Source organism: Anabas testudineus, chromosome 5 (genome assembly GCF_900324465.2).
Source record: "Anabas testudineus chromosome 5, fAnaTes1.2, whole genome shotgun sequence".
NCBI lineage: Eukaryota > Metazoa > Chordata > Actinopteri > Anabantiformes > Anabantidae > Anabas > Anabas testudineus.
In genome coordinates this window covers 15,367,656-15,378,280 of record NC_046614.1, presented here as the reverse complement: position 1 = coordinate 15,378,280, position 10,625 = coordinate 15,367,656, and the positions used below count along the sequence as shown (strand labels likewise).

Genomic DNA, 10,625 nt, shown 5'->3' with positions numbered 1-10,625 from the left:
CTGCCACATATTAAACATTCACAGAAATGCTTTGCATTCACAGATGTTGTCCATTCATCTGATCAGAATCTGAAATTCAATAAGTTGATTAAAAATTTCTTTTGTCAAGATCAGCTTACTCAGCGGTTGGTTGTCTCCAGGCCTTTTTCCCTGTGAACAGCGTTCTGCTGATGAATAGTTTTTTTTTTTTTTCCTAAGGTACAACGGATGAATTTATGGTGCTAATTCCAGGCAGTGAAAATGTTTCTAAGAATCTTGAGGAAACACCCTTTTTTTTTTTCACCACGTTGGGAGAACAACAGTTATTCATTGTGTCTCCAACATCATTCCTCTTACTGATTCTTAGGAAGTTCTTGGTATGTAACGTGTGTACACAGGAAAGGTTAGGTATATTCAAGATATCATTATGTAAATACTGTGTTAATTTGTGCAGTAAAGTGCTGACAGACACCTTTGTCCTGTAATCCAGGTCATAGTGGAAATGAAGCTGGAAATGATTAATATACAAAGAATAACATTTTCAATCTTTCCAAGAATGCTTTTTATATGTGCGGTTTGGCTGATTATAATTTCTAGTTAGTATGTAATGTAGCCAAACAACAGCTCAGATAAGTACATTAATTAAAAAAAAAGTTGTTAATTGATGATTCATTTCTAAATTGTGCGATAAACATACAATTATAGCTAATTATGGGGTTATGGTCATGTGTTTTCATCTGTGTTGTATCTGCTTCGGTTGAAACAGATTTCCAGTGTTTACAGTCAGCCACGCTGGAAGAACGTCTACTAAATCACTCTGTGCAATGCCTCGACAGTTGCTGTTTCTTAACACAGAGGATGTGAGGCTTCACTGAACCAGACAGATTCTGTGCACACTCCACTTACTTTTTCCTGAAACATCACCTGACTTCAGGAGAAAGCAGACAGCAACTTTGTAATCTTATGTCAAGATGGAAAAATAAAACACGAACACGTCAGACGTTACTGGAGAGTCCAAAACATTTAACAACAAATGCACAACAAACCTGGAGATAAATCATGTCAGCCCCATATGCTTTTTATTTTGGGAACTGTGTCTACTAATCACAAAACAGCTCACTGGCAGGCATGACTACCTGTGTATGCCTCCATGCTTGGATCAAATGATGTAAATCCAAGCTTGGAGTCACTTTGTCACTTGGGGTTAAGGCGATGCACATGTAGAGTAGGTCAAATCCAAGTCAGGGTGCGTTCACCAGGACGAGTGTTTTACAAAAAAAGGAATCTCAAAGCTTTGAAATGTTCTCACTGGCAGCACATGTGCCTTTCCACAATCCACAATCCAATTCAAACTACTGATACTCAGCTGATCGATTGCTGGATCAACAGGAAATAAATATGCATTTGGAAAAGAAAGTAATAATTTATGTTGTATAATAGATGTAAATTTTGCTATTATTTAACAACTACAACAATAAAAGAAAGGAGTGGCAGATTAATTATTAAGGAAAACAAGCAGTAGTTGCAGCATTAGCCCATTCTTGAGGGAAGAGCTACAGATGCAACAATCTAAAGATGTGTAAAGATGTTTTTAAAAGTAGTAAACTTTGAAATTATGCTCAGGTATAAAAAAATTTAAAAAAAACCCAGAGGCTAGTGGAACTTCATACAGTGTGTACCTTTTTATCTTCCAGTTCTTGGTAAACTTCCTGCCTACCATGTAAAACACTCTCTAGTTACAAAACTAGATCATCCAGATGGATAATCTTTAATGGCCCTGCAGTGTCTTCTGAACTTGGCACAGCTGCCTTCCCATATTAATTACACCAGTATTACAATACAGCTTTTTATTAGGCATCACCTACAATGAAATCTGCCAGTGTTTGTGGTTGTTACAAATGGGCTGTGAGCTTCCAGGTAGCTTAGATTTATCTAAAAAAGGGTTTTCTCAGGTTTCTGCTTTTAGAATAAATAAAAAGTCAATGTGCACAAAAGAAAATGTGGACGTTATTCTTTCATGAACTAAAAAAAAAAAAAAAAACATTTGTCCAACTGCATCCAGCAGGGATAGATAAAGTCCACAAGACTTCTTAGAAAAAAAAAGCTCATTTCAGGATTTCTTGGAAAAAGTTGAGATTCAGCTTTTGGGGATCAGCAGACTCTCGTGGATGTGGTCGTGATTGTGATACAGCACAGTTTCATGTGCTGCTGTGTTTTCTAATCCACCACGCGTTTGTGTATTGATAGAGACGTTTTGAAAACTTTAGCCCCTGAACACGACGTCCCTGTCTGATGAACACGATCCGCATTACAGCAGATTCTGGTCATTTTAATAAATAGGATTGGCCCGCATGAGGCAGGGAGAGCTGCTGGTGCGTGAGCTGGGGTTTCCAAGACATATCCCCTAGAAAACAAATATCACGAGAGATCAAATGAGCAGAAATGATATTTCAAGTAGTCCCTGGACCCCAGAGAAAACTGACAAACGCATTAAGAACTGAACGACAGTTCACCATGAAACACGGGGCTATAAAGTGAAACACGCTGCAAAATGACTTTTTCTCCGGCCTGGCTGAAGAGTTAATCAGTTATTTTACTTTATTGTGACAATAACAAGTTGTTTTCTCCGTCGTAATTACTCCGACAAACCTCCGAGAAAACCTCTCGCCGTGTTTTTCCACCAGGATCGAGGGAAATCTATATTACTGGAAATAGCCTGTGCGCATTCCTATTATCTTTAATGTCGAGGCGGTGAATTCCCAGAATGAAGGCTTTGTCAGGGCCGCCCGGCGGGGCGGAGTCAGGCCCTGCAATTATTCCTGGAAAGCGGATAGGGAGAAGCTGCCGCGCCATTCCTGGGAGCGAGCGCCAGTTGAACCGGGGAGGACGGCCATGCGCCCCGAAACGCTCCCAGACGCCAGACGCGCCGCCGCGGGGCTCGGAGCGGTCATCCCGGGGCTAAACCCGTAAAAAAAAAAAAACACACACCGACGTGTCCCGAGAAAGGCGCCTCACAGCCGAGCTTTCAGCGGAGACGCACGGAGACAGCGAGCGGCGCTCGGTGCGCGCAGGGAGTTGGTGCGGCCGCGGTGACGTCAGAGCCGCCGGTGCAGCGCACAGTTCTCAGAATAGACTTCTAGGAAACGGTAAATTTTAAAAGCCAACCCTTCACACTCAGCCCTTCACACATTTAGATCCATTCCTGGTGACAACACACTCCAGCCCGCTGCTGCACCACACTTTATCTTTAAATGAGCGCTTTTCTTTTTTTCATTTTTGTAACTGTCCGGGAAATATTCGGTGTTTTTACATAAACTACTGGATCTGACCCTATTTGGGAACGCAGAGCGCGTCGTGTCTCTATATATCGCTTAAAATAGGTCTTTTCCCATCAAGCCGATGTCAAATGTTATGTTTTTCTAGCGGTGTATTTTATTCAGACTCTGCTTCGACTGTAATTTATCTCATCGTTATTTCTTGGAGAACAACCGACAAGATTTTAGCTCACAGGATTCGAGAAATAGCATGATTCTTTGTGTACCAGGGTGAGTGGACTTTTCTTTGTTTCTGATTTCTCCCTTACAAACATGTCAGAGAACAGGTCTAACTGTAAAAAATAGCCCTAATATCACTGTTATATCCAAAAATGTAAATAAGTGTCAGCTGTGCTAAATTAAAAAGACCCGTTACACCACTCAGCTACTTTATAATACTAAGAGTAGTAGTTATACAGTACTTTTTACTAAATGTAATCTACTCTGAAAAGCCCGTCTATATTTATAAAAAACCTTTGGTCCACTGTGTGCTGGGGATTGGCAGCACAAACAATAACATGTGACAAAAAGAACAGGATTTACTAAAAATGTGATAATCAAATGAGAAATAGGACTAAATATTCAAATTTTGTAGATGTTGCGTCAAAACTGGACAGTGAGTTAATGTATCATTGTTCCCGTTATTCTTATTCAGTTATAACCAGTGAAGAACAAATCATGGATTCCTGTCTTAATATGGAAGAGTTGAGCCTGCACTGATCGTTTCTGTCCATTTTATTTTTTGTAAAACACCATTTAACCCATACATTTCATATTATTTGCAGTCCTAGAGCTCTACCGCTCAGTGCTCCGTCCACTGAAGCCCCACGGGGCATGCGGGCGGGAACTGTACCACCTACCCCTTGCCTTCAAAGCAACCCTCCACTATGGGACCCCACTAAGGACCTTCAGGCAATTGCCAGCAACTTCTGCTATCTGGAAAATTCAGGTACAGTATGAAAACTTCCATTGTGTTATGACACAGATAGTAATAACTATGATCTGCTGTGAGAGTTTAGCCCATTACTTAATTTTGGATTGTTTACTGTGAAATAAACATCAAACAACATGGAGGACAGTGAGAGGACGTAGCTGCATGTCCAGGGTGACTAATATTGAGGAATCTGTCTGTGCAGGATGGTACTGGGGATCTGTAACTGCAACTCAGGCCCACGCAGCACTTCAAGAAGCATCTGAAGGAGCTTTTTTGGTACGGGACAGCAGCCACCCTCTGTACATGCTGACCCTCTCGGTCAGGACTGCTCGCGGCCCCACCAGTATTCGGATCCAGTACAGTGGTGCCAGGTTTTTGCTCGACTCCAGCTCCCCAGCCCGGCCCAGCCTGTCGTCCTTTCCCAGCGTGCCAAGCCTGGTGCAGCACTACATGGGACCAGAGAGGAAAAAAGACGAGGGGAAGGTGGAGGAGGAGGCTCCTTCAAAACTCTCTCAGCAGACAATTCAGGAGACGTCTGTGATATTAAAACTGAAGCGAGCTGTGTACAAGCCCCAGGGCCTCCCCTCCTTACAGCATCTCACGCGCCTCGTCATTAACAGACACTCTGACTGCCCTGACCAGTTACCACTCCCCAGGCCTCTGCTGCGCTACATACAGGACTATCCATTTAAGGTATGAGGGGTCCCTCAACTTCATTATTCTGGTTGAATCTCAGCTGACTTAAAGGACAAAGAAAAAAAAAAGTCAAACAGGTCCTTTGTGCCTGTAAATGACTTTGCTGCTCCAGCAGCTGGAGGCCAGTCACAAAAAGAAACTGGGCACAGGGTCATGTTTTCACTGACGAAATATGTACAAATTCAGTTATTACCAACGTGTCTGGTTTCTGACGTAATCTGTCAAGGACTGGGCGGTGAAGTGCCCTAGAAAAAGACAAGTTGCGAGCAAACCTCAGTACTGTAATCTACACTTATTTTATAGTGGATGTGGAAATTGTCCATATCTATTTTACCCTCATCAGCTCTGTATGTGCAAAATGTTTTCAAGACTGAAACATCCTTTTAGCCATTTTATTTTTCTCAGTAAAACATTTTTTCTACCTTTTACAAGTGTACAATTTTCTATTAAAATAACCAATTGGAGTCTGACCTCCTGTCCTTTACATCCTTTCCCTTTTGTATTGATAAAATGCCAGTATTACTCACAGGGCTTGGACAGAAACTGTCATTGTCATCAGCATTAAGCACAACATGATGACTGCTCTTGTGATACTTGTTACGACATGTTTTTTTGCCTTTAATCACCTTTGAAACACAAAGGCGTTGTGGCCTTTAAGATTTGAATGTGTGAGAGATGCGGATTGTGAGAGGAATTAAAGGCCACATTGTGTGTGTTTTTGCTCAACAATGCGTACACCCTGCATCTGAGTCAGCGAGTGGACAAGCGAAGGGGAGGACCGTTCATCAGCGGATTCGCAGAACTACTGAATGCTTCCTGGGAGGAGGGTGAGATTCTGAGAGGGAGGGTTCCAAGAAAAGCCTCGGTAATTACCTTCAGCTTTGAGCCTGCTTTTGTGCCATCTCACACACGTTTTTATTGTGGTGCAGGATGTGATCACAAATGCTGCCAGATTAAAAGCGCAACTGTGACATGAAAGTGATTTGAGCTTCTGTAAACTGTGAATTTTGAGTGATCAAATCAGTTCAAGTGTGTGCTTGGCAGCTCAGTGGGGGTAGGGGAGCTGGGGCTGTGGCAACCTGGGCCAAAGCCAGCGTAATAGGATCTTAGTTTCTCAATCCAAGATACAGCTCACGGTCCTTGTGCGACTTCTCTTTCTGGAGGATGCAGAATCGCGGCCTAAGAAACAAAAACAAATCACACATGCTGACTCGGAGTGTGAGAGAACCACAAAGCAGTGATGTGCAGAGCATTACATTATTTTATTTTTTGGCTAGATATTGTAAGTGCAATGTAATGCTTATTTTGAGTCAAACACATATGAACAGGTGACAGACATAAAGGCTCCGAGGTTTCTTTAGACAGACCTGCCGGTGAAGTCGTGCTGAGTCGCCACATAATGCAGCCCTTCCACATGCGCCTCCACCCACGGTCGAATGAGCACGGGGTGTCTGGGGTCCACCTCTAAGTAAACACGTCTGTTATTCACCGGAAAAGAAGCACAAAGTGGATTAAAATTTAATTATCAACAGGACAGGGATTATCAGAAGTAACCTTGAGAGGAGCACAGTGGCACATATCTGGAACTGTATTCACTGGAAGTCTTCTAAAAAGCTTAGCTCATTAAAGAGGCAACACGATACATGTGTTTTTCTGAACATGCTGTTCTTGTGACAAGCCGCTGCCGATGCTAGGAATTGAACCCAGGTGGGTCTGCGTGCATGTATATATACACGTGTCGTGCAGAGGGGTTCCTTACCCATGATTTGACAGAATATGCGGAGCCAGAGTCAAAATCTGTCGAATCACATTTAGGCCATCTTCGCCACCATCTAAAGCAGAGTGGTCCTCAAACCTGGGAGCAGCAGACAGTATAATCACACCATGAATCCACCTGATGCCACATACAGTATAACAGAAAATAAACTTCTAAAGACTCGTGCAAGGTTTGTACATTAAACATTTTCAAGGTTTGACTTGTGATTTTTAATAACTCAATAATTTATTTCCATCACATTATTTAATATTTCATTGTTAGTATTTATAAAACAGTTCAACAGTGCCATGCATTAAGTAGACTTGTAGTCAAACTTTATTTAAGACCAAAATCTAATTTGTTTCAGGTTATAAAAGTTATTATGCCATAATATGCCTTTATTTGCCTTTATATTATTATTAAAACTTATCATAATTTCAATAAAGTACCTTACATGTATTTTAAATGTGCATTTGTTCATGGAACCAAACATTCAACTATTCACAGTTAAAATCAAATCGTGTCAAACATTAAATGTTTTTTTCTTTGGGTTTTTCACTATTGATTGGAAAAAACAAGGCATCTGAAGATGTCACCTAGGACTGTGGGGAAATATATTTTTCACCATTTGCTTCCATTTTATAGATTCACAGAGAAAACGATCTGCATATTAATTAATAATGAAAATAAATGGTGGTAGCAGCTCTAACTGGAGAAGATGTTATTATTTACTAATCAATTAATAAAATAACATTAAAGCTTAATAAAATATTACAATAATTACAAATGCTGCTAAATAGGCTAACTGTATGGAGGTTAAATGAAGAAAAACATTTAGAGGGGCTGACTGTGTATTAGTCACCTTAAAACTTCTGGTTCCAACGACACCACATCCTCTGAGAACAGGTACGGGGGGTTACTGACCAAAACAGAAACATGCCTACAGAGGCTCAACACAGTTTCTGCATCTAACAGAACACAAGTTAAAAAGTGTTAATCCGCAGCAGCGTGTGCAGGTGTGTTGTTTAATGCATTTCTTGCACTGCTTATAGTTACCTTTCATCACATCGATATGATAAACCTGTAATCTGTCCTGCAGCCCCAACCTGCAGAGACAAATCTCTCATCAGATCTTACACATTTCTGTGTACACAGCAATTAAAAAAAGCAACCACAGTAACCAAAGTCATATGTACAATATGCTATGGCAACAATTACCTTAATGCATTCTCCACAGTTAAATCTACCGCAGCCTGGCTCTGATCCAAGGCGATAACTTTGAGCTAATCGGAGAGAAACGACAATAAAGCTGATGTTTATACTTAGGATACAACTACATCAGGGAAAATGATATCCATCGTTATACCTGTATTTAGGTTATTTTCACTACTCCATGAAAAGTTATTTAAGATAAGGATGACAGCATGTTTGGATCAAGCTGACAACATGTAGTGACCTTGTGACGACATTATGAAAACAACAGTGTACTCTGTGATAAAGCCCAATGTGTATCCACTCTACAGCTGTAACTATTGATTTTATGTCAGTATCCGTTAATCTGATATTTTTTCTGATAAGCAACCTATCATTTACTTTGCAAAATGTCAAAATCGACCAAAGTGATGTTTAAAAATCAATTAGTGTGCGTAGTAAGCCAACAGATTCAAGTATTCACAGTTTTAGCACAGTGAGCAGACCCTGTTTGGTATTTTTAGTTCATTATCATAAATGGGCTAATCAATGCAGTATTTAAAAACATTATCTAATCATTTACGATGCTAAATGTTACTGGCAGCATGTAAACATAGTTAGGATGAGCAGCTGTCACGTTTGACACGTTTTAGTAAACTACAACCCAATGTTAGCACGCCAACATTTGGTAACTGTAACTACACACAGCAAGGCTGAAGCTGCCAGGGATGTCATCGGTCTTTCAAATATTTAACAGAAGACAAAATGTCAGGAGATAAGGAAAACACAACTGTTGTATGTTTAATGGGAATCCATCCAGTAATTGATGAAAGATTGTCAAATGTCAAACTCGTGCCAGAAAAAATAGTCAGAACCACAAAACTCATTTGAATACATCGTCTGAAAATCACAAATGTCTGTAGAGCTGAATAATAATAGATTTGTTAACTCCTAGAAAAAGCTGTTAGTGATGTGTCAGGCTGACCCGTGCCACTAGCAGAGCTAAAAATACATATAAGATACAATAAACGAAAACCTCACCTGAGGCAGACTTTTTAACAGACTAAGGGAAATGGCACCAGAGCCGCACCCCACTTCCAAACATGCGTGCTGAGAGTCACCTCCAGTCCCAGGGTTCTTCATCAAATCTCTGAGCACGAGTTCAACCAGCTCCTGCACCAACAGACAGAGAAAATGCTGTTCTGGTTATGATTTCAGTAAATACTACATGCATGTGCGTCTGTTTTACTTTTTAACCTCTGTTTCAGGTCTTGGTATAAACACAGGTGGTCTCATCTTCAGTGTCAGATCTCTGAAGTCCCACTCCTCGATCACATACTGCACAGGCATCCTACACCGAACAAAAACACTGATGAATAATGATTAAAAAATAAAACACCTGAATACATATTTATACATTAATTTATCAGTGAACTTTATACCTGGAGAGACGTCTAGTACAGAGCCTCCACATTTGCTCAGTTTTTTCTTGGCTGAGAAACTCTGTTAACTTCCCATGTTCAAGGCTTTCGACCTGTATAAAAAAAGGGCATGTCAGCACAGGCCGAGATGCCTTAGCAAATATTCACACATTACATTATTCAGCGTAGAATGAGCTCAGCAAATTTCAACTCACAGTTTTAGCCCCAAGCAAATGAGCAATAATGTATCTGCTGGAGTGGCCTGGCTCCGTCACACCTCTCTCCTCAAAGTGTCTCCTCCATAAGTCCACGGCCTGAAGTGCTGTGATCCTGCCTGGAGGCAAGGCTGGAGTGCTACATGTGCGCACTGCGTGGGGGCCCCAAATCCTCTGAAAGGCATTTTTACAAGTTTATAAATAACCATGAATTAACTTGGAACACCTATAGTAATCAATAAAAGAAAAACAAATGTGAATAGGATTGTTTGTTGCAGCCCTGCTGGTGTATTTCTGGGTGCAGACACTAATTTACACATGTTTACAAACTGTCTGAGCAAATGCTCAAATCAGTTTTCAGTTTAATATTACCTCTCTGCAGCTCAATAAACATTTATCCCACTTTCTCTCATGCAGGTTTGCCTATTATTCTTTTACATTTTTATTTTGCTGATGAAATCAGGGATTTAAACTGCTGCTGGGTGCTATTATTGAACACCCAGTGGGTGTTGCTACTGCTGGATCCATTTTAATGTAACTCAGCTATCATCAATCCGCACCAGAGTGGACGCTGCATCTTATTTTTATTTTACTTTACACTCTTCTCTGATCATGGTCAGAGCTTGGTTTGTTTTTCCACATTGTGCTCAAAGCAGTTAGCATCTAGCTAGCTGCTCTACCGAAGGTCTCCCTGAAAACAACACAAAAATCAATTTGACCAGTGAGTTACCTTTGGTCCAGCACTTCTGCACCCAAACCATGTGTGGGCTGCACCCACCGACCTCCTCCACATGGTCTCTGTAAACACACTGTCTGTTCCTACAGTTTTACAACACAGTAAAACTGTTTCCATACAGTTATACTCGCTGCATCCTTGAAGTAGTCCGTCCTAAATGTTCATTTTCCTGGTCAACTTTATGGTCCTACGTTAAATTAAACATATTGAACGATCGTAACACGGTGGTTGTCATTGTTGATGGTTGTCTTTAGTGCACATGGTGCAGCAGACGGGACGGGTCACCGCTTCACCTGCGGCGCAGTCTGCGCAGCACTGACTCTGATGACACGAGTTGCCTTCAAGTACTGTCGAAAATCTGTAAGCTAGAAAAATAACAACAC

The 10,625-nt window shown here is 41.0% G+C and overlaps 2 protein-coding genes across 4 annotated transcripts; one reads left to right on the top strand and one right to left on the bottom strand.

The window, feature by feature from the left end:
- The first annotated feature begins 2,811 nt into the window (after positions 1-2,811).
- cish (cytokine inducible SH2-containing protein) lies at positions 2,812-6,010 on the top strand. Of its 2 annotated transcripts, none has more exons than XM_026349439.1 (3): positions 2,812-3,125; positions 4,079-4,242; positions 4,430-4,946. In XM_026349439.1, the coding sequence occupies exons 2-3, from the start codon at positions 4,128-4,130 to the stop codon at positions 4,924-4,926; spliced, it is 612 nt and encodes a 203-aa protein (XP_026205224.1). In that variant the 5' UTR covers positions 2,812-3,125; positions 4,079-4,127; the 3' UTR covers positions 4,927-4,946. The 2 variants fall into 2 exon arrangements, with proteins under 2 accessions (XP_026205224.1, XP_026205223.1); XM_026349438.1 differs by lacking the exon at positions 2,812-3,125 and adding an exon at positions 3,132-3,524 and having other exon boundaries at positions 4,430-6,010.
- hemk1 (HemK methyltransferase family member 1) lies at positions 5,302-10,522 on the bottom strand. 2 transcript variants are annotated; one of them, XM_026349436.1, is made up of 11 exons: positions 10,237-10,522; positions 9,507-9,680; positions 9,313-9,404; positions 9,128-9,221; positions 8,912-9,043; positions 7,898-7,962; positions 7,736-7,785; positions 7,542-7,647; positions 6,683-6,817; positions 6,291-6,401; positions 5,302-6,102 (listed from the first exon to the last, which is right to left on the bottom strand). In XM_026349436.1, the coding sequence occupies exons 1-11, from the start codon at positions 10,357-10,359 to the stop codon at positions 6,030-6,032; spliced, it is 1,155 nt and encodes a 384-aa protein (XP_026205221.1). In that variant the 5' UTR covers positions 10,360-10,522; the 3' UTR covers positions 5,302-6,029. The 2 variants fall into 2 exon arrangements, with proteins under 2 accessions (XP_026205221.1, XP_026205222.1); XM_026349437.1 differs by having other exon boundaries at positions 6,683-6,778.
- Between the last annotated feature and the right edge of the window lie 103 nt (positions 10,523-10,625).

Excerpts from the sequence above, each read along its gene's own strand:
- cish (XM_026349438.1), top strand. The coding sequence starts at position 3,505 with ATGATTCTTTGTGTACCAGG. Across the intron at positions 3,525-4,078 it reads ATGATTCTTTGTGTACCAGG|TCCTAGAGCTCTACCGCTCA; the intron begins GTGAGTGGACTT and ends TATTATTTGCAG. Across the intron at positions 4,243-4,429 it reads CTGCTATCTGGAAAATTCAG|GATGGTACTGGGGATCTGTA; the intron begins GTACAGTATGAA and ends CTGTCTGTGCAG.
- hemk1 (XM_026349436.1), bottom strand. The coding sequence starts at position 10,359 with ATGGAAACAGTTTTACTGTGTTGTAAAACTGTAGGAACAGACAGTGTG. Across the intron at positions 9,681-10,236 it reads GCAGAAGTGCTGGACCAAAG|AGGATTTGGGGCCCCCACGC; the intron begins GTAACTCACTGG and ends AATGCCTTTCAG. Across the intron at positions 7,963-8,911 it reads TGTTAAAAAGTCTGCCTCAG|CTCAAAGTTATCGCCTTGGA; the intron begins GTGAGGTTTTCG and ends CTCTCCGATTAG.